At 39.1% G+C, this 23,214-nt stretch overlaps 1 protein-coding gene across 13 annotated transcripts in view; it reads left to right on the top strand.

The window, feature by feature from the left end:
* HUWE1 (HECT, UBA and WWE domain containing E3 ubiquitin protein ligase 1) overlaps nucleotides 1-23,214 on the top strand; it is a 167,448-nt gene that overhangs the window by 103,650 nt on the left and 40,584 nt on the right. For 12 of the 13 annotated variants that reach the window (XM_042974387.1, XM_042974391.1, XM_042974397.1 and 9 more), the window contains 14 exons: nucleotides 7,742-7,933; nucleotides 10,072-10,288; nucleotides 10,694-10,816; nucleotides 11,752-11,989; nucleotides 12,379-12,609; nucleotides 13,888-14,010; nucleotides 14,509-14,604; nucleotides 15,197-15,466; nucleotides 17,886-18,038; nucleotides 19,598-19,725; nucleotides 19,954-20,035; nucleotides 20,697-20,873; nucleotides 21,337-21,496; nucleotides 21,785-22,143. In XM_042974387.1, coding sequence (XP_042830321.1) covers nucleotides 7,742-7,933; nucleotides 10,072-10,288; nucleotides 10,694-10,816; nucleotides 11,752-11,989; nucleotides 12,379-12,609; nucleotides 13,888-14,010; nucleotides 14,509-14,604; nucleotides 15,197-15,466; nucleotides 17,886-18,038; nucleotides 19,598-19,725; nucleotides 19,954-20,035; nucleotides 20,697-20,873; nucleotides 21,337-21,496; nucleotides 21,785-22,143 — 2,549 coding nt within the window. The remainder of the gene's footprint in view (nucleotides 1-7,741; nucleotides 7,934-10,071; nucleotides 10,289-10,693; nucleotides 10,817-11,751; nucleotides 11,990-12,378; nucleotides 12,610-13,887; nucleotides 14,011-14,508; nucleotides 14,605-15,196; nucleotides 15,467-17,885; nucleotides 18,039-19,597; nucleotides 19,726-19,953; nucleotides 20,036-20,696; nucleotides 20,874-21,336; nucleotides 21,497-21,784; nucleotides 22,144-23,214) is intronic. The other variant, XM_042974394.1, reaches the window with a different exon arrangement.

Below are 23,214 nucleotides of genomic sequence, written 5' to 3'. Positions count from 1 at the left end.
GTGTTCTCTTCTAGGGCTTTTATAGATATAGGGCTCACATTTAGGTCTTTGACCCATTTTGAATTTATTTTTGTGTATGGTGTAAGAAAGTGGTCCAGTTTCATTCTTTTACATCTTGTCCATTTTTCCTTACAGCATTTGTTGAAGAGACCATCTTATTCCTATTGTATATTCTTTCCTGCTTTGACAAAATGAGTTGACCATATAGTTGTGTCTATTTCTGGGTTTTCTTTTCTGTTCCGTTGATCTATGTGTCTGGTTTTTTTTTTGTTTTTTTTTTTTGCCAGTACCATACAGTTTTCGATAACTGCAGCTTTATATTATAACTTGAAGTCTGAAAATGTGATGCCTCCAGCTTTTTCTTTTTTAAGGTTTCTTTGGCTATTGGGGGTCTTTTGTGTTTCCATACAAATTTTAGGATTGTTTGTTATGGTTCTGTAAAAATTCCTGCTGGTATTTTGATAGGATTGCATTAAGTATGTAGGTTGCTTTGGGAAGTATAGACATTTTAACAATATTTGTTCTTCCATTCCATGAGCACGGAATGTCTTTCCATTTCTTTGTGTTCTCTTCAATTTCTTTCATCAGTGTTTTAGAGTACCGCTGTGGTTCAGTTTATTCCTAGGGTATGTTATTTTTGGTGCATTTGTGAATGGGATTGTTCTTAATTTCTTTTTCTCTTCATTATTGGTGTATAGAAATGCACCAGATTTCTGTACGTTGATTTTGTGTCCTGTGACTTTACTGAATATGTATATCCGTTCTAGCGTTTTTTAGTGGAGTCTTTAGGGTTTTCTATATATAGTATTATGTCATCTAGAAATAGGGAAAATTTCACTTCTCCCTTACTTTTGGATGTCTTTTATTTCTTTTTCTTGTCTGATTCCTGTGGCTAGGACTTCAAGTGATGTGATGAATAAAAGCGGTAAGAGTGGGCATCCTTGTCTTATTCTTGATCTTAAAAGAAAAGCTCTCAGTTTTCCCCATTCAGGATGATGTGAGCTTTGTTTTTCATATGTGTCCTTTATTATGTTTAGGTATATTCCCTCTAAACCTACTTTGTTGTTTTTTTTTTTTTTTTATCATGAATAGATACTGTTCTTTGTCGTACTTTTTCTGCATCTTCTTGAAATTATCTTATGGTTCTTATCCTTTCTCTTATTGATGTGATGTATCACACTGATCGATTTGCAAATATTGAACCACCCTTACAACCCGGGAGTAAATCCTACTTGATCATGGTGAATGATGTTTTTTTAAATATACTGTTGAATTCAGTTTGCTAGGAGTTTATTGCATCTGTGTTCATCAGGGATAGTGACCTGTAGTTCTCTCGTTCAATGGTGTCTTTATCTGGTATTGGTATCAGGGTAATGCTGGCCTCATAAAAAGAATTTAGAAGTTTTCTTTCCTTTTATATTTTTTGGAATAGTTTGAGATGAATAGGAATTAAGTCTTCTTTGATTTAATGTTTGGTAGAATTCGCCTGTGAAGCCATCCAGTCCTGGACTTCTGTTTGCTGGGAGTTTATTGATTACTGACTCTGTTTCTTTGCTGGTTATCAGTCTGTTCAAATTTTCTATTTCCTCCTGTTTCAGTTTTGGTAGTTTATATGTTTCTAAGTATTTGTCCGTTTCCTCTGGGTTGTCCAGTTTGTTAGCATATGGTTTTTCATAACATTCTCATGATTTTTTGTATTTCTGTGGTGTGGTGGTTATTTCTCCTCTCTCATTGGTGATTTTATTTTTGTCCTTTTTCTTTACTGAGGATTAAAGAACCAGCTGCAGTTATCATTCATCTGTTCTGTTGTGTTTTTTTTTAGTTCTAGATCATTTCTACTCTAATCTTTATTATTTCCTTCCTTCTGCTGGCTTTAGGTTTTGGTTGTTTTTCCAGCTCTTTTTGGTGTAGGTTGTTTGAGATTTCTTGCTTGTTGAGGTAGGCCTATATTGCTAAATATTTCCCTCTTATAACTGTCTTTGCTGCATCCCAGAGATTTTGGACCATTGTGTTTTTCATTTGTTTCCATGTACTTTTCAAATTTCTTCTTTGATTTCATGGTTGGCCCATTTGTTGTTTAGTAGCATGTTGTTTAACCTCCATGTATTTGTGGTCTTTCCAGATTTTTAAAAAATGTTTACTTATTTTGAGACAGCACATGCAAGCGAGGGAGGGATAGACAGAACCCCAAGCAGGCTCTGTGCTGTCAGCACAGATGTGGGGGCTCCATCTCACAAACCCTGAGATCATGACCTGAGCTGAAATCAAGAGTTGGATGGACACTTAAACCAACTGACCCACTCAGGCGCCCCTCAGATTTTTTCTTGTGGTTGACTTCTGTTGTCATAGCATTGTGGTCAGAAAAGATGCATGGTATGACTTCAATCTTCTTGAATTTGTTGAAGCTAGTTTTCTGGACTAATGTGTGATCTGTTCTGTAGACTGTTCCATGTATAATTGAAAAGAATGTGTATGTGTTATTTTGCTATTTTGTCTCAAGATGGAATGTTTTGAATATATCTGTTAAATCCATGTGGTCCAGTGTGTCATTCAAAGTCATTGTTACCTTGTTGATTCCCTGTTTAGATGATCAGTCCATTAATGTAAGTGGGTGTGTTAAAGTCCCCTACTATTATTGTATTACTATCAATTAGTTCCTTTACGTTTGTTATCAACTGTATTGTGTATTTGGGTGCTCCTTTGTGGGTGCATATTCACAATTGTTAGGGTTTTTTGTTGGATTGTCCCCTTTATTATTATATAGTGTGTCCTCCTTTGTCTCACAGTCTTTGTTTTAAAGCCTATTTTGTCCAGTATAAGTGTTGCTATTCTGACTTTCTTTTGACAACCATTTGCATGATAGATGATTCTCCAGCCCCTTGCATTCCACTTGCAGGTGTCTTTAGGTCTAACATGAGTCTCTTTTAGGCAGGATGGGTCTTGCTTTTTTATCCATATTGTCACTGTGTGTCTTTTGATTGCAGTGTTTAGTCCATTTACATTCAAAGTAATTATTGATAGATCGATAAGTAATGCCATTTTGTTACTTGTTTTGTGGTTGTTTCTGAAATTTTCTGATCCTTTCTTGTCTTTCATGGTTTGCTATTTTCTTTAGTGATCTATTTGGATTTCTTTCTCTTTATTCTTTGAATATTTTTAGTGGTTTTTGATAGATGGTTACCATGATGTTCGTATATAATTTCTTTTGCATATAGCAGTCTATATTAGTTGGTTGTGGTTTAAGTTTGAACCCATTCTTCTCTCCCCATGTTTTAGGTATTTGTTGTTACATCTTATATCCTTTTTTGTGAGTTCCTTGATATTGTCACTTTTTTTAATTAAAAATTTTTTAATGTTTGTTTTTTGAGAGAGAGACAGAGCGAGCAGGGGAGGGGCAGAGAGAGAGGGAGACACAGAATCTGATGCAGGCTCCAGGCTCTGAGCTCTCATTGCAAAGCCTAATGCAGGGCTTGAGCTCACAAACCACAAGATCATGACCTGAGCCAAAGTCAGACACTTAACTGACTGAGCCACCCAGGCACCCCGATATTGTCACTTTTGATCTCTCCTTTCTACTCAGAGTCCTCTTTACTATTTCTTACAGGGCTGCTTTAGTGATTATGAACTCCTTTAGTTTTTGTCTGGGAAACTCTTTATCTCTACTTCTGTTCTGAATGATAACCTTGCTGGATAAACTATTCCTGGCCACACATTTTTTTTCCCATTCAACACTTTGAATATTTCATGCCATGCCCTTCTGGCTTGCCAAGTTTCTGCTGAAAAATCTGCTTGCCTTCTGGGTTTTCCCTCATAGGTTACCAACTTTTTTTGTCTCGCTGCTTTTTGAGTCTTCTCTTTATCACTATATTTTGCACATTTACTTCTTTTTTTCTTCCTGCTTTTCAGTTTTTTTCTTTATCATTGTATTTTGCAAAATTAATTACAGTCTCTTTGTGTTCATCTGCTTTTGTTGATTCTGTTGGGGGTTGTCTGCCTCATGAATCTGCATATCTGTTTCCTTCCCCAGATTAGGGAAGTTTCCAGCTATTATTTCTTCAAATAAATTTTCTACCCCCCTTTCTCTCTCTTCTGGGTCTCCTTGTAGTAATGAATGCTATGTTTTGTGGACTCAGTGAGTTCGATGGGTCTATTTTCATGTGCATATTTCTTTTCTCCCTTTTGTTCAGCTTGATTACTTTCCATTACTCTTGTCTTCTAGGTCACTAATTCATTTCTCTGCTTCTTTCAGCCTGCTATTATTCCATCAAGTGTGAGTTTCATTTCACTTATTGAGCCCTTTATCTCTGCTATGTTATTCCTTATCTCTGCATTAAGGGTCTCACTTAGGTCTTCCATTGTTTCCTCAAATCCGGTGGGTGTCCCTATGATCATTGCCTTAAATTCTCTATCAGGCATGTTACTTACATCGGTTTCACTTAGATTTCTGGCTACGACCTTTTCCTGTTCTTTCATTTGGGATAAATTTCTCTTTTTTTTGTCCGCCTCTCTATGTCTGTTTATGTGTTAAGAATTTCAGCTATGTCTTTTGCTCTTAAATGTAGTGACCTTATAAAGAAGAGGTCCTATAATGCCATGTAGTGTCCCTTGTTCACCAGAACCTCGTATTTCAGGAGAGTATCCTGTATATGATACTTATGTCTTGCTGTTTTGTCTGAGTCACTTTTTCTTTCACTGTAGTCATCTGTACTGACTCTGTCTTTTGTGGGCTTTACTTGCTCTCTGTGGCATTAGTGGGACCCAGGCAAGTCAACTCCGAGGGGGCACACCCACTGGTTAACTTGAGAGCTTGGGTGGCAGTGTTAGGAAGATAGGAGTTGGACGCTAGTGCTATGCCAGATTCTCCAAAACACTGTAGCAGCTGGGGGCACAGTGCACAACTATGCACCAGGTGGCTGGGCAGGACATGTGTAGCTTTAACAGAATTTGCCCTGTGGGTGAGTCCTCAAGAGACCTCACGGCCATGGCTCACTGCTTGCAGGTTAGGTAGTGTCTCTGTAGCCTTGCCTCCTACAAGGAAGCTGTGTTAATGCTCTGTGTTAATGCTGCAGGGCAAGGGGAGAAAAATGGCAACTGCCAGCTCCCTCCTTTTCAGAGAAATCCCCCAACAAGCTCTAAAATCAGCTTGAAGAGATCTGTCTCCCTTTTGCCCCAGTATTGTGTAAACTGACGTTTTTATGTTGCTTCTCTATGTAGGCTGCTGTCTCTTTAAGGGCAGCAACCAAGTGATAGCTGGCCCAGTATGAGTCAACTGACTTTTAAAGCTCAACCCCAAGTCCCAATGGTTTTACAGACTCATAGAATTCAGCCCCTCTCGTGTTGGTTTTTTGTTTTGTTGTTGTTTTTGAGAGAGAGAGAGAGAGAGAGAGCGCGCGCGCGCGAGCGAGAGAGAGCATGTGCTAGCTGGGAGAGGGGAAGAGGGAAAGAGAGTCTTAAGCAGGCTCTTGCCCAGCGAGGAGCCCGATGCAGGGCTCAATTCTATGAGCCTGGGATCATGACCTGAGCTGAAATCAAGAGTTGAACACTCAGCTGACTGAGCCACATTAGGTGCCCACAGCCCCTCTGGTTTTTAAAGCCAAACGTTATGGGAATGAATCTCCTCTTGTGAGTTTCCTGGTGCGAGTGCCTGTTTCCCTACCGTCTCTGCACCCTACTCCCTCCCTTCTGTGGGCAGCCTCCCTCGGCCTTTCTGACCTTCCTAACCTTTCAGATGCAGCTGCTTCTCTATATTTAGTTGTGGAGTTTGTTCTGCTGGTCTTCGAATTGCTCTTCAGTTTATTGACTTGGATATGGATGATATCTAGTTGTAAACGTGGGAGTAGATGATTTCAGGGCCGTCCTACTCTGCCATCTTTTAGGCTCCTTTGTACAGTGGTATTTTTATTTAAGTAATCTCTACATCCAGTGTGGGGCTTGAACTCACAACCCTGAGATCAAGAGTTGCATGCTCTTCCAACCAAGCCAGCCAACCAAGCACCCCTGTACAATGGTATTTTAGAGAATAGCTTTTATGTTATATCACGATGAAAGTTCCAAATTGCAATAAGCATAAATTAATACACAATTTTCAGACTCTAATGCAGCAAACCTAAAATTAATAAAAGCAACTTTTGGGTCACCTGGATGGCTCAGTTGGTTAAGCATCCAGTTTCAGCTTGGGTCGTGATCTCTCTGTTTGTGGGTTCCAGCCCCATGTTGGGCTCCGTACTGATAGCTCAGAGCCTGGATCCTGCTTCAGATTCTGTCTCCCCCTCTCTCTGCCCCTCCCACACTTGTACTCTGTCTCTCAAAGATCAAGAAACCTTAAAATTTTTTAATTAAAAAAAGTAAAGGCAACTTTCTGGAAAGTTTTTTTAATTTTTTTAATGTTTATTTACTTTTGAGATAGAGACAGAGTGTGAGTTTGTGGAACTGGAACTCACGGACTGCGAGATTATGACCTGAGCTGAAGTCGGACGCTTAACCGACTGAGCCACTCAGGTGCCCCTGGAAACTTTTTTTCCCTATATTCTGCAACAGGGAAGAAATTAATTTGATAGACTATTAAGAAAACAGTGAAGACAATTCCATATATAAAAACCCATAAGATATGCTTACACATCGTACTGAGTTTAAACATAGGGAAAATGCTTAAGGAATAAAGGCATAACTTAACCAAATAAGGAGTTACACGATAGCTAGTTATTATGGGGGAGGGGAGAGCACTAATAAAACAAACACAAACCTTTGGCCCATTTAAATTTGGAGAGGGACGCCTGGGTGGCTCAGTAGGTGAAGCATCCAACTCTTGATTTTGGCTCAGGTCATGATCTCACAGTTAGATTGAGCCCCGCTTTGGGCTCCATGTTGAAAATGCTTAGGATAATCTCACTCTCTTTCTACCCCTCTCCCCTACTCGCTGACTCTCTAAAATAAAAAAATAATAAAGTATTAATAAATTCGGAGAAAGAGGACCAAACCAAAAATTAGTACCTCGAATTTAGCCAAATACACCAAATTTTGACTCAAAGAAACTATAAAATAATTTACTAGGAAGGATATATGAACAAAATTAGACTCTGTCAAAGAATTGCTTCACCTAACAATCTGGATATATTTTTTTTCTAACAATTTCTTTTACACATTTAACAAAGATGACTCCCATTTCCACAGGTTTTCTTAGAACATTACAAAAAAAACTTGGTGATGTGTTTTATTAACGTTTGTCTAGAGCTGATTATTAGATCTAAGAGCACACATATCCCCACCAAAAAAGAAAAAGATACATCTCTCATTCATATGCAAAAATCTTATATGCTAGAAAATGTATTTCTCCAGTGGTAATTTATGATATTTAATTTGAATTTATTAGCAAGCCATGAAATTCTAACAGGGTATTCACCTTGACAGCATTGGTTGGGGCGGGGAGGGTGCACCACTCATATTGTAGTCTGTGTGAATGGTGCCCCTGTGTCATGCAGTACCTAGTCTTAGAAGGTAGTCCTGTTTTAAGACAGTTCATATGCTCTCACTGGAAAATGTCAGTATTAGCTACTTAGAAGGGCTTCAAGGAGAGGGGCATGTTAGTACAGTTTTGTTTTTCTTTTTCTATTTCAGATTTAGGAAGTTATGGAAACTTAAAGTGTAACAAGCTCCATGGGTAGCTATTTCTTGTGACTTCAGAACAAGGAACCAGGTAAGTGACAACTCAACATGGTCTTACTGCTTCCCTCTTTGTCTACAGATGGGGAACAGGATGGAACAGCTCCAAGTATGGATGCTTCTACCCAGGGCTTATTAGAAGGCATTGGGCTTGATGGTGATGCATTGGCTCCCATGGAGACAGATGAACCTACTGCTTCAGATTCTAAGGGCAAATCTAAAATCACACCTGCTATGGCTGCCAGAATCAAGCAAATCAAGCCTTTATTGTCAGGTGAGTGATTTTTTTCTTTCTACTCCCTTTTCTGGGTTTCAGAGCTTTAACCAATTCTCAGACAAATTCAGTTGATATGGCTGCGTTGTTTCCTTTAAGGAACTTTTCAACTTTGGTGACTTACTTTCAGGTGTACTTAATACAATGTCTGCTATGTGATAGGCTTTGTACTAAGTGTTAGGGATACAGGCATAAGAGACTCGTTCTTGAAAGCTATGTCTACCCCTCCTTGTCTTTAATTCCTTCCTACCTACTCATTCTTCAACTACTGCAAATGGCTTCTACTCCTACCATTCCACTAAAATGTCTCATTAGTAACCTATTGCTAAGTCCATTGGATACTCTTCAGCTCCTTTCTCACTTTTTTGCAGGATGATAGTTGGCCCACCACCTCTAAATACAATTTTCTTGGCTTCTGTGGTATGAAACTGTCCTGTTTTCCTGTTACTTGTGTGGCTACTCCACCCAGTCTCCTTTTCCTTTCTCTGTCCCTTAAACATAGCTGGCAAGTGACATGGTTGATTCATGTTTTAATAATGTAAATTTGGCAGCTCTGTGGAGACCGCATTAACATGATGCAAGACTGCATTAAAGATGTGCACGAATCTTTGTCTTCTTTTGCCCTTAATGTCAGTGTTTAAGGAACCTATTTTGTATGTTCCTCAATATTTACCTCTTTCCGACACCTTAATGTAGAGGAAAGTGAAGACATAACTCCTGGGAATCTGGAGCTGTGCCCCAAAACAAGCAGAAAATGGACTTTGGTTATTCTGTTTATTATTTTTAACTCCCTTGAATTTTACATTCTGTTCTAATTTGTTTACTTCTACTCATTTTAATTTGAAAATCTACCACCACCAACCCCATATTGAAGGTAAATTGACCAAGAAGGTGCTCATGGTTTACCTCTACTTTCTTTGCTAGACCTTTTGGACAACTCTGACCTTAGAAAAATCTGGGGTTTATTTGTGGGCCCGGCCCATGCTTTTAATGTCTATTTATCTGTGGCTACTGGCCTTTTATCTTCTTTTCTTATCCTTGCTAACAACCTTTGAGCCACTTTGCTGTTTGTTCACCTGAAGGTGAAACAAAGTGCAGTCTTAGGTTTGGATGCATTGGTTTTTCAGAGTCTGGGCATACCCAGCATCCAGCCAAGCAGTGCAAGTATCTGTACCGCCTAATATTAGGAAATCCTAATTCGGATGGATTAAGAAGAAGAAAGGCATATTCCTTTTTTCTTAGGCTGTTTAACTCAGCTTACTAAGTTTTGGGTATGATATGTACTGCCAGCTCTAGTAGAGCCTATTTTTCACGGTGCATTGTTGTACACAAGAGATTTTACTTTGACTCAGATCTAACCTTTCTTAACTCTGGATCATGATGAAATGTTTGTTTTAGAAATTCTATAGCAGTATTTTCATTTATGATTTTGAGTAATATTGTAGAACAAAAATACAGAGAAATGGTTTAAGAAGAGCAAAGAAACACCCAAATAGAATATGTTTGGCCATGTTTCCTTTCCCTTTTTCTATTTTCAAACATGAGTTTGGATTCTACTCTTTGGTTCAACAACGTATACCAAAAAGCATCCTACAAGGATGAAAATTTGAAATACTTACAATCTACCTAACACCTTAAGAAAGGCATTTATAAAATTGTTAAGCTTTTCATAGCAGTCTTTTTTCCTTTGGGGATCATACATTTAATGTTGTGATCAGACAATATATAGTATGTCTGATGTTCTTTCCTGGTCCAAATTGTTAACGGTTTTGCTATGTTTAAAGTTCTGTAGGCATTTTAAGTGATTCCATAACCCAGTAGATGTATTCATTTACTTAACTGGTTCATATTGCTGTGTTGCTTTTTCTACAAAGGCAATTTCCATTAATACCTACTTTAACAATGTGTTTATCTTGTCTTTCACATATGTAATGAGTGCCAACATACTTCTCTGTTGCCTTCAAAAGAGGCATTTATTCTCTGGAACTTCCTTTTTGGATTGTCAGATGTAGAAACAAATCCAGGTGTTTGTGTGGGAGGAAGTGGTCAATCATAAAAATATATTCGTCAGTAATGTTAGTTATAATGAAACCATTCTGAGAGTACTCTCATGCCTTATTTTGACTTTTGGGTTCCAGCTTCCTCCAGATTAGGCCGAGCACTTGCTGAACTATTTGGACTCCTTGTTAAACTTTGCGTGGGGTCTCCTGTCCGCCAGAGAAGGAGCCATCATGCTGCCAGCACCACCACAGCACCGACACCTGCTGCTCGATCCACAGCTTCAGCCCTCACTAAACTCCTCACAAAGGGCTTATCTTGGCAACCTCCACCATATACACCTACTCCCCGCTTCAGGTGAGATTCTGCTTGAGATACAGAATCAAATTCATTGCTTTTCTACTTAAATGGAGAGTGAACCACTGAACTAGAGGACTTGAAAGGTCCCCTGTTAACTATAGATGCATTGCCTACATGCAGTTTAATGTACTGTCTTGGTTTTTCTTAGTTTAGAATATAGAGATTTTTCAAGTATTTATAATCAAACTATATTTCAGTAACCTTGTATTTTTTCCTAGGTGTAAAAATCATCACCTTTTTTGCTTTAGAAATTTTAACCAGACTAGCCACCCACCTGAATTCCAGTCAGTCTCTCAGTCACTTCAGTACAATGTTAAATTTTACTCTAGACCTCTACATGAATTTTCCTACTGCTTCTGTGACTGCTTCAGAGAAGTCTAAAAATTTTTTCCCCTCTTTCAGGCTGACATTCTTCATCTGTTCCGTTGGTTTTACATCTCCAATGCTGTTTGATGAGAGGAAATATCCTTACCACCTCATGCTGCAGAAATTTCTCTGCTCTGGAGGCCACAATGCTCTTTTTGAGTAAGAATCTAGTTGTTTCACAGAGAAGCATTTTTTGGAGTTTGGTCTTTCTGTGTGCCTTGGCACACAACTTTCTACATCACCTGTCCTGTGACAGTGAGATACATAGAGACAGCCATTAGTTACACCCTTTTACATTCTGGGAACTAGACATATTTGTCTGTCTTCTTGGAGGTTGGGATTCACCCTGTCTTAAAGGTGTTCATAAGGGTCTCTGCTTTTTCTCATTTGGTTTTTAGTGCTTGGTACATATTTTTCTAACAGACTTGTCTTTTTCTATTGTTTCTCTGACTGATAATTTTTGTCCTTCTCTTAGTCTGAAGATTCTAAGCTGAATTTCACTTTTTTATCGAAGTATAGTTGACATATAGTTTTCTGTTTGTTTCAGGTGTACAACATTATGATTTGACGGTTTTGTGCATTATGCAGTTTTCATCCCCATAAGTGTAGTTACCATCTGTCACCATAAAAAGTTATTATAATGTTATTAGCTTCATTCCCTATGCCGCAGTTTTCATTTCTGTGAAGTGCTTGTGTTTTATAACTAAATTTGTACTTCTTAATCCCCTTCACCTATTTTACCCATTCCCCTACTCCCTTCCCTTCTGGTAACCACTTTTGTTTTTTTGTTTGTTCAGTTTGGCTTTGAAAACTAAAGCTAAAAGTGGTAATCATTTTGCAGTCAGTATATGTATCAAATCATCACACTGTATACCTTAAACTTACATATGTTATATGTCAGTAATACCTCAATAAATCTGGAGTAAACCCTCCTCCCCAAAAAGATAAAGCTAATAAATATTGGATAGATTAGCAGCTGTAGCTCTAAGAGGACGTGTAGTGCCAGTGTAGATACTGGGAACCTTCTGAATGCCCCCCCCCCCCATCTACAATACTAATATTCTCTGTATATACTTTTTCTTTTTTGAATTTAGAACTTTCAATTGGGCTCTGTCCATGGGAGGCAAAGTTCCTGTTGCTGAGGGATTAGAACATTCAGATTTACCTGATGGCACAGGAGAATTCCTAGATGCCTGGCTAATGCTAGTGGAGAAGATGGTGAATCCCACCACGGTGCTTGAATCTCCACATTCACTGCCTGCCAAATTGCCTGGAGGCGTCCAGAACTTTCCACAATTCAGTGCCCTCCGCTTCCTTGTGGTAACTCAGAAAGTGAGTATTGAGCATTCTGAAACCAAGACAAATTTCTCATGCTGATTAGGTAGCCCTCCTTCTTTTTGGTCCTTAATGAAATAACTCGATTGTTGGAGAACCATTGGATCCTACTCCCAGATAAGGGCTGCCTTACAGAAGAGGGGGATAGAGACCATTGGAGAATATGCTGTGGTGTAAATATTTGAACTGTAAACTTGAGATTGGTTCTTTAGATTGGGTTCAGTGCTCCTTCTGTGTGCTTCTTCATGCCCCCTCAGTACTGACCAAGGATTTTGTTGTTGGCACTGACCTTTTGTGGAAAGACTTTCCTGTAAGTCTTTGACTTACTCCTCCAGTAGCTTTGAATTGAGATAGAATGATCACGCAGCTTTTCAAATGACTTCTAGGCAGCCTTTACTTGCATCAAGAACCTTTGGAACCGGAAACCCCTGAAGGTATATGGTGGGCGAATGGCTGAGTCCATGCTGGCCATCCTATGCCACATTCTCCGAGGAGAACCTGTGATTCGAGAGAGACTAAGCAAAGAGAAGGAGGGGTCTCGAGGAGAAGAGGACACAGGGCAAGAAGAAGGTGGCTCTCGCCGGGAACCTCAAGTCAACCAGCAGCAACTGCAACAGGTAGGGTCCTAGCTTCCCACTCCAGGGCCTAGGCTTTGCACCTGATAGAGTATACTGCTTGTCGGTTTTCTAAGTTTACATGCCACTGAGTGCCTGGTCCTCTTAGCTAGGAGATACGTTTAAATTTGTTCCCTCTTAGCATTTCTTTTTTCTCCTGAGAAAGCTGGAGTGTAATTTTCATGCTCCTAACAGGTAAAAGATTTGTGTCCTCCCAAGCATGTTGTTAAGTATTAAAACTTTTTTACAGTATTCTCAATAGGCTGTGGCTGCCATGTTCTTTGGACACAAACTGTTCTCAGCTACTTTCTCATTAATCTGTAGAGGGAAAGGGTAAGGGGTATCGTGACCCAAATTTATTCTCCAACAGAGCTCTCTGAAACCTTATCTACAAAACTTTTGTTTGTTGTCTTTAAGTAAATATATAAACCACATTTTGAAAATTGGAGGCTAGAAGCAGACTGAGGAGGCTCTACAATCCTGACAATTCAGTATCACAGAGAATTTAGCATATTCCTCTGGAAATTTCTGTGTGTATGTGTGCTCTCTTTATGTCTAGAGTCCTTTTTAAGTACAAATATGTCTTTTAAATATATATATAACTATTAAATGCTCACTTTAAGAAAATTTGGAAATATAACTATTTTTAAAGGCATTCATAATGTCAACAGAAAAGATGGTTTTTCATCACTTGATTTTATGTCTAATTAACATCATACAGTATGTAGAATTGTACTGCTGTCATTAAGAAAATGGGTGATTTTTTTAGCTTCCTGTCATTCTTTTATTACTGGATGTTAATTCTCTTATTTGATGTTGTAAATCAGTGGTGTATAGTTTCTTTTTGTACATATCTTTCTGTACATCTCATGATTATTTCCTAGTAATAAAATGTCTGGGTCAATTTCTCAGGCTCTTGTTCTGTTGCCAGTTTGTTTTCCAGAAGAGTGGGGATCCATTTTTGCTTCTGTGTATGAATCTCAATCTGTGAATTAGAGTGATCCTGTTCATGATGATAAACATCTAGCCCCGTTTTCTTAGAGGATAGAATTGAGAATCACCTTGACTCCCTGCCCCAATGTGTAGCTCTGATGTTTGAATGCTGTGGAAGCACCAAATGGAAAGGATTGTTTATTTACTTAACTGCCTTAGCTTATTACTGTTCTCAGTTCATATGAAGTTAGAAAACCTTGTTTTCATCTTGGAAGGGTTTCTACCTTTTAAAAATGTATTTGAATTTCTCTTTTATTGTGGTTCTGAGATCCTGCATTCTTTTTGTAGCTCATGGACATGGGCTTCACAAGGGAACATGCCATGGAGGCCCTCTTGAACACCAGCACCATGGAGCAGGCCACAGAGTACCTTCTAACCCACCCTCCCCCAATCATGGGTGGAGTTGTTCGAGTAAGTTGGCTTAGCAGTTGTAATTTTCTAGGGCATTGGTTTGGCTGCTGCTGTGTTTTTTCTTCTGTTGTGTTTCCATCATTGGTCTTCGCTTCTATAAACTACTTTTCATTTTCAGACTTCTGCATGCCAGTATTTTTGTTTTGTGATAACACTGTTTAGAATGTAATAAGCAGAAGCTTCCTATCTCCCAGCCATGCAAATTACTGGACTTTTTTTGCAGAAGAACTCTTAAAGTATCCACAGTCAGGAAGCAATAGAAGAAATGCTTTTCTGAAATGCATACTAGATAGTCACATTGAAGTCCCCTTCTTATGCTTAATTTCATTGTGATTTCCCCTCTTTGTTTTTGTAGCAACCAGGTAAGCCTAGGATTTGAATTTAGAGAGCAGCATTCAGGGTACCTTCTCTTTTTCTCTAAAGCTTGAGCACAGGATGTCTGATTTCTTGTGAGTTGTTATGTGTTTTGTTGCTGGATTTTCTGTTGCTTCTCTGTAGGATCTGAGTATGTCGGAAGAGGACCAGATGATGCGAGCAATTGCCATGTCTCTGGGACAGGATATCCCAATGGATCAAAGAGCGGAATCACCTGAGGTAACTAGGACATAGGACATCCAAAAGGGTCTGACAACATTAATCTTGACTGTTTTTATGAACATTCTACTACTACTGCAATGTAATTGGTGGAATTAATGTCTAAAGAAAAGACACAAGAGTATTCATTCATCCCAACCTTGCCATCACTGATCTACATTGTACTGACCTGAAGCTAAGTGAGGCAGATGAAATGTTAACCTTTACTGTCAAATAAGAGACCCAAAATATACCTGGTAATTAGGCCAGTCTTGGCTTGTCTGTTCATAAATAACAATTGCTTCAGTTTACTTAGACTGGCAGAGAATGCAGGACCATTTCTCCAGGTGATTTTCTTGGGAGGGTGTGATACAGGATGCTGCAAATAAATTTGCAATGCTTTGGAAGTTAGAAGTGTCTTTCTCTGCTTTTCCTGTCTTGCCTTAGCCTTTGTGGCTGCCCTCATGAACAATTGCCACCCCTAAGAACATATCCCCTGCTTGAGGAGAAAGGTAGTGGGTATTCAGTATGGTAAGGCCAGTACATTTTTAGAGTATTCTCTGTCTGTCTTCGCCTCTCCCATATGTTATCATGCTTCCTTCCCCGCCTCCAGGAAGTTGCTTGTCGGAAGGAGGAGGAGGAACGGAAAGCTCGGGAAAAGCAGGAGGAGGAAGAAGCTAAATGTCTAGAGAAGTTCCAGGATGCTGATCCATTGGAACAAGATGAGCTCCACACTTTCACAGATACCATGTTGCCAGGCTGCTTTCACCTTCTTGATGAGCTGCCGGACACAGTATACCGGGTGTGTGATCTGATCATGACCGCAATCAAACGTAATGGAGCTGACTATCGAGACATGATTCTGAAGCAAGTAGTCAATCAGGTGAGCTCTCCAGGAGCCAGAAGAAAGGAGTGTGTGAAGTGGTTTTTCTGCCATCCATCAAAATCTGATTTATTATTATTTTTTTAAATAAAACTGTTGGCTTGGGGCTTGGAGGGTTTTTGGGTTTTTTTTGCATTTTGCCTGATATGGATATATTCTCTTTGAATTCTTTAGATCTGGTAATCTTGCTCTTTCTTGAGTGTTCCCTGCAAAAAGTGAATAAACTACTTAACAAAAAAAAAAATACCTTTTAAAGGAAAAAACAAAGCTTTCTTTTTCTAGGCATCTCCTCTGAAATTCATCTAAAATGTCCCAAATGTGTCTCACTCTTGAGCCAAGTTAGTCCCCTTGGACTAACCGTGAATAAATGTTTTATTTTTCCCTCTCCTATGCAACCACTTTGACAAGTCCCCATCCTAATTAATAGTTGTGACCTGATATTTGTCTTCTTTTAAAGTGTTTTTCTTTATTATGAAATTAATGTGTACTAGTTACATGAAAAGGATAAGAAATAACCCTGAATCCCCACACAAAGAGATAGTTAATATTTTAGTCCTATTTACCTTTTTTTTTTTTTTTTTTTTTTACTGTTCATGTTTTTAAATCATTGGGATCTTCTTTTGTATATTTTTTTTAAGTCAAGAGAGCAGAGGAAGAAACCAAAAAGTGATGTATGTGGGACGCCTGGGTGGCTCAGTCAGTTGGGCATCTGACTTCAGCTCAGGTCATGATCTCATGGTGTGTGGGTTCAAGCCCCGTGTCGGGCTCTGTGCTGACAGCTCAGAGCCTGTAGCCTGCTTCAGATTCTGTGTCTCCCTCTCTCTCTCTGTCCCTCCCCGCCTCATGTTCTGTCTCTCTCTGTCTCTGAAAAATGAATAAACCTTAAAAAAATTTTTTTTAAGTGATATATGTAAACATAATAACTTTAGTGTATGGAGATAGCACAAAAGTAAAAGGAAAACTGGGTAAACCTTTTTTCCCAAGATAGGATCTAGGTTTAGTTATCTTTTATATTAAGAGCTTATAGAAATGATTTTAAGAAAACTAAAACCTAGAAAACAGCAATTATGTCAAATTTATAAGAAATTGAACATGCAGGGGCGCCTGGGTGGCGCAGTCGGTTAAGCGTCCGACTTCAGCCAGGTCACGATCTCGCGGTCCGTGAGTTCGAGCCCCGCGTCAGGCTCTGGGCTGATGGCTCAGAGCCTGGAGCCTGTTTCCGATTCTGTGTCTCCCTCTCTCTCTGCCCCTCCCCCGTTCATGCTCTGTCTCTCTCTGTCCCAAAAATAAAAAAAAAAAAAAAAAAAAAAAAAAAAAATTGAACATGCAGACTAAAGACCAACATTTCTAACATTCTGGTTTATTTTTGTTTTTAATGGTAATTCTGGGGCAATTATAGTAAAAGATTGTTGATGGAAATGTAAGTTGGAGAACCTTTGGGGTTGACTTACATGCACTAGAAATTAAAAATGTTTTTAATTTTTTTTGTTTATTTATTTTTGAGAGAGAGACTATGCCTGAGTGGGGAAGGACAGAGAGGGAGGGAGACACAGAATCCAAAGCAGGCTCCAGGCTCCAGGCTCCACACTGTCAATGCAAAGCCCAACACGGGACTCGAACTCAGTGAACCATGAGATCATGACCTGAGCTGAAGTCAGATGCTTAACCAACTGAGTCACCCAGGCACCCCTAGACTTTTTTTTAATGTTTTTTTTTTTTATTTTATTTTTTTAACGTTTATTTATTTTTGAGACAGAGAGACAGAGCATGAACGGGGAAGGGTCAGAGAGAGGGAGACACAGAATCTGAAACAGGCTCCAGGCTCTGAGCCGTCAGCACAGAGCCTGACGCGGGGCTCGAACTCATGGGCCGCGAGATCATGACCTGAGCCGAAGTCGGCCGCTTAACCGACTGAGCCACCCAGGCGCCCCTTTTTTTTTTTTTTTAATTTTTTTTAATGTTTATTTTTGAGAGAGACAGAGTGCAAGCGGGGAAGGGGCAGAGAGAGAGAGGGAGACAAAGAATCTGAAACAGGCTCCAGGCTCTGAGATATTCACACAGAGCCTGACGCAGGGCTCTAACTCGGGGACCATGAGATCATGACTTGAGCCAAAGTTGGACACTTAACTTAGTGAGCCACCCAGGCACCCAGAAAATTTTTAAATATTCATTTCCTTTAAGTTAAAATTGAGGCTTCTTGTAATCTAGCCTAAGAAACTCCTCTTTTTAGAGGCATTCCTTTCGTAGCATGCATCATTTGATACACTAAATCCCTTTAGTTAACGTTTTATTATTCACTCATCCTTGTTCAGCAAATGTGTTGGGAGTGGAGGGAGTGTTTTACAAGGTTAAGGATGTTTTGACAAACCTTATACTCTATCTACAGTTACCTGACTTGGCCACTTCTCTGCTTTTCTAGGTGTGGGAAGCTGCTGATGTGTTGATCAAAGCTGCTCTTCCCCTGACAACGAGTGACACAAAAACTGTGTCAGAGTGGATCAGTCAGATGGCCACCCTGCCCCAAGCCTCCAATTTAGCTACTAGAATCTTGCTTTTAACACTGCTTTTTGAGGTAAGATTTAGATCTTTTGGTTCCTGTAATTCATCATTAAAGAACTATAAAACACCTACCATTTGAGACCTTCAAGAAGGTAGAATTATAAGACATGATCTCTTCATTTCATGAGCCCACAGTGTCCGATAGGCTATAAGACATATAATTAAGTACAGTATGCAGTGTTCTGTACCACATGAATAGTATAAAGAATTTTCTCTGAGTTCAGGAGGAGGGCAAATGTATCACTTCTGGCTAATGAGGGAAGAGCTTCTCAGAACAAGTGTTAATTAATTGAATCATGTCTTAGAGGATTTGGGGGTGGTAGTTAAAAGGTTTTTAGAATGACTATCCCAGTACAGTTGTGGGATAATTTGGCCTTTCTGAGGAAACCTAACTGGTAGACAAAAGGTGGGGTCAGATGTGGGGTCAGATCCAGAAATTGGATGATGGGCATCAGATAGAATCTGATTCTTCCTTCATACTTGGTCAATCAACAGATTATTTTAAGCAAGAGAATGGCCAGGACATGTTCTTGTTTCATCCTACATAGGAATTAGGAGGCAACTGACCTTGCACAAGTGACTCTTCATTTGTAGGTCAGGCTTAACAGTAAAACCTGAACTTAATGGAGTAAACCCTTTACAAGAACTCAGGAGATTAAGTCCAGTATATGTGTCAAATTGTGTGTTTACAGTCTTGGGGTTTTTCTTTTTTGATGGAAGTGGTAATTCTTATTATAGCACTTGTGAATAAATAACTTTTGGAAAGGATTGCAAAGTACTGAATGCAGGGTCCCCAATAACATTATAATACAGACGTAAATCACTCATGAATCTCGCCCCCCCCCTTTTAAAAATCACAAGTAACAGTCTTTAATTTTTTTCTAGCCCTTTTTTATGCATTTAAAATAATTAGGATCAGACCATTTTAAAAAAGAAAATTTTGTATTTTGTTCTCTCAGTATTATGAATATTTTCCCATGTCATGTATACATTCCATCTTTTGGATGTCCCCTAGTTTAAGTAATTGCCTATTGGACATTTAAATTACTTCCAGTGCAGCCCCTATAAAGGAACTACTTTATAGTGTAGCACCTGTAGGGGAACTGCTAACTAACTGTTGCTATGTTTAATTATTCCATCTTCCTGGAAAGAATATAAAGGTTCTCTGTAAATCAGAAGCTTTTCAACTTCAACATAATTAAGATTATATTTCCTAGATGGTAATCCTTAATGATAATGATATTAATGATCCTAATAACAGCTTCTGTATAAATACATATTAATGTGCCAGGAAATGCATTGGGCATTAGAGTGAATGAGTATACATACACACACTTCATTTAATCCCCACAATTAACATTCGAAGTAGAAATTACTTCCTATGACCCCTGAGGGTCTAAACACTGAAGGCCTAGAGAATTTAAGTAACTCAGATCACACAGCTAATAGGTGGTAGAGGTGGAATTTTAATTCAGCAGTTCTCTTAGTGTTCAGCTTTGTGTTTTCCCATACTGTGCCAATCCTTAATGGTGAATAGAAGTTGTATTTATTTATTTTTCTTTGGCCAATTAGGAGTTGAAGCTACCTTGTGCCTGGGTCGTTGAATCTAGTGGCATCCTTAATGTCCTAATCAAACTCTTGGAAGTGGTTCAACCCTGCCTACAGGCCGCCAAGGAGCAAAAAGAGGTCCAGACCCCGAAGTGAGTGATCTTGTATCTCACCTGGTTTCATTTCTGTTCCCTCTCAGACTTGGGCCCTATAGCTCAGGCCCTAAATCAAGCACTTTTCTAGAGCATGTATGGGGCAAATCTTGTGTACCTTTTTGTGGTTTGAAAATAGATGAGGTGCCTAATAAAATCACAATAAGTTTTCCCATATTGTACAGGTTTTCTGGCTTGCCCAAAGTAAATCATTTCTTTCTTTTTTAGGTGGATCACCCCCGTGTTGCTCCTGATAGATTTCTATGAGAAGACAGCCATCTCTTCAAAAAGGAGAGCCCAAATGACTAAGGTATATAATACATAGTTGACAAAACTGCTTAGCCTCTTGAGGTGAGAATAGACCAGAAGAGAATATGGCAGAGTAGTAAAGAATGAATGGAAACCTGCCTGATCAAGACCTAAATCTCTTGAGGGATCTCAGTAGCTATATTTTTCTTCTGAATGGCGAGTTAGAATTATTTTTTTATGGAGCTTCTGGGTGAAGGACCCTAGAACTTACCTGGAAGAAAATGTTAAAGGAGTGTGCTATCTCCAGAGGAGAGAGGGGCTTCTATATGAAGGACTGAGTGTGCAGCAATTCCTACAGAAGCCAAGTGCTCTTTATACAAAAATTATATAGGCCACATTATCTCAGTGCCTTCTCAGAAACAGAAATTTGGTTCCTGCACATTTGAAATAATGTTTCCCATTTGTGGAAAACAGTTGGAAACAAAAGAAAAGCAGAGGATTGCAGGACAAGGGTGTAGAGGTCTTTATGCTTATGGAAGGGATCAGGAATGTGAGAATTAATGTATACAAAAAACTTCTCTTGGTTCTCAAAATTTTACTAAATGTTCACAGTATTCTTTCTTTTTCCTGGTTAGCTTTAGTAGTGAACAGATGAAGTTACTGTTTCTTATAACAACCAAACTTGTAGGAAATACAAAGAAATTTTTTGTTTTTGTATTCAGTACCTACAGTCCAACAACAACAACTGGCGCTGGTTTGATGACCGCTCTGGGCGTTGGTGTAGTTACAGTGCAAGCAACAACAGCACTATTGATTCTGCCTGGAAATCTGGAGAGACGAGTGTGCGTTTCACTGCAGGCCGAAGAAGATACACTGTCCAGTTCACTACAATGGTGCAGGTACGTGCTCACTCGGTGCTGTAAACTTCTTTGAAAAGAGGGGAAGATGCTGAGTATGCCTTTTGGTTTGCTTCTTCCTGAACCAGACGTCCTGACATGTGTTATAAGAAGCGCTGTTACCACTACTAAATTCGGTGTAGTTGACAGAGAATGGAGTCTTCCTAAAGTCATTAGTTAGACCATGAGTCTGTTGTTTATGGCAATATGATACTCTTCCAACCAGAAATGATTTTAAGTGCTAGGGATGGTATCTACTCTATTGGAAAGTTTCCAGTTTGTTATAGGGCCTTGTGTATGCTGCTTTACTTTTGGGGACCTTCAGGCTTTCTCTCTGTAGGTGATAAGGATGGAAAAAGTTGCCAGGGTTCCTTCCTATTGCAGCATTTTACCTGGGAGTTCCAGCCCCTCTTATCGTTTCCTTTTTTTTTTTGTAGAGCTGTCTTTTGTCTTCTTGAATTTCTAGGTTAATGAGGAAACAGGGAATCGGCGCCCTGTGATGCTGACTCTCCTGAGGGTACCACGGCTGAATAAAAACTCAAAAAATAGCAATGGACAGGAACTAGAGAAGACGCTGGAAGAAAGCAAAGAAATGGATATCAAACGTAAAGAAAATAAACCCAGTGGTATGGAACTTCAGTTTTGAATCTTTCAAGGAGTGTTACGTAAAGCTTCATGTGCCTTTATGGCTTAAGTTTTGGCCAATTTTATCATGAGTGATTTCTTACCCATCATATTGCTTGGTGACTTAAAGATACACAGTCCCTTTTATATGTCCTTTTATCTGGTCCTAGAATTGGTGTTTGGTATATTTTGTAATAGAAACAAACCCAAGTGCTTGACCTAGCTATGAGGGAGAGATATGGAAGGAAATGTCAAATTAAACTTCTGAACTCTTACTTTCTCATTTGTAGATACTCCTTTGGCCCTAGAGAGTACAAATACTGAAAAGGAGATGAGCCTGGAAGAAACAAAAATTGGGGAGATCCTGATCCAGGGCCTGACAGAGGATATGGTGACTGTTTTAATCCGGGCCTGTGTGAGCATGCTAGGAGTCCCTGTAGACCCAGACACTTTGCATGCCACCCTTCGTCTCTGCCTGAGGCTCACCCGAGACCACAAATACGCCATGATGTTTGCAGAGCTAAAGAGTACCCGCATGATCTTGAATTTGACCCAGAGTTCAGGCTTCAATGGGTTTACCCCCCTGGTCACCCTTCTTTTAAGACACATCATTGAGGATCCCTGCACCCTCCGTCATACCATGGAAAAGGTGAGTCTTTTTGATATCAGAAGCTGGTTTAGCTTTATATCATACCTTTGTTCTCCTTGATCTCAGATACACTTCTTGTTTTTCATAGGGTATATAACTAGATACATAGACTATATGTTTTGTCCAGCAAACTTTCCCAGCTGTGTGCTCAAGTGCTTGCTTACATATGAAAGATTGTCCCATTGAATGATTTTTTTTTAACTAGAAAATAACATTTTCTGTCCTTACACTTACTATAGTAATAAATCTTACCTATAAAGTCCTCTTTGGCAGTATAGGTTTTTTGAACCAAAAACTGTTAATGAGGAACTGGGATACCTTTCACCAAGTACATGTCTTAAAGTTGATTCCCTTATAGTATTTCTCATGTATTCACCCGTGAGCACATTTTCCAAACATTGTATTTTGGAGTTGTAAAAGTAGTAAAGTTTTGGGAATATTATAATATGCCAGACACTTTAATAAGCATTTGCAGATACCCGTTGTGCAGATTGGAAAATTAAGACATTTATATGTTTATTTTAGGAAACATAAAGCAGTGTAAAAATGACAAAGTAATTAGAAAAGAGAAAAATGTTTATGGGGCACATGGGTGGCTCAGGTCATGATCTCGCAGTTCGTAAGTTCCAGCCTGCATCAGGCTGCCTGCTGTCAGCACAGAGCCTGCTTCACATCCTCTGTCCCCTTTTCTCTCTTCCCCTTCCCCACTCACGCACATTCTCTCTCAAAAATAAATTTTAAAAAACATGTAAAAAAATTTTGTAACATCAACATAAGACCTCAAAGGGGAGGAGTGGGGAGGACAAATGTCTTATTTCCTCCTATTAATTCTTTGTCAACAGTCATCATGTGAATGTTATTGGACTTCCATTTTCCTCTCTTGGGACACTGTTTCCCACATTTATAGTTAGTGTTGCAATTTGCATTTTTGTGCATGGTTTTGTCACATTTAAGATTTGTTTTTCTCAGAGATTCCTAGAAATTGGATGAAAACATATGAGTATTTTTTAACTTGCTTGCCAAAAAGGTGGAACCACTTTATACTTCTGTGTGTATGAGTATACATTTCTC

The sequence above is a fragment of the Panthera tigris genome, chromosome X (genome assembly GCF_018350195.1).
Source record: "Panthera tigris isolate Pti1 chromosome X, P.tigris_Pti1_mat1.1, whole genome shotgun sequence".
Lineage (NCBI taxonomy): Eukaryota > Metazoa > Chordata > Mammalia > Carnivora > Felidae > Panthera > Panthera tigris.
This window is presented reverse-complemented; position numbering and strand designations above follow the sequence as displayed.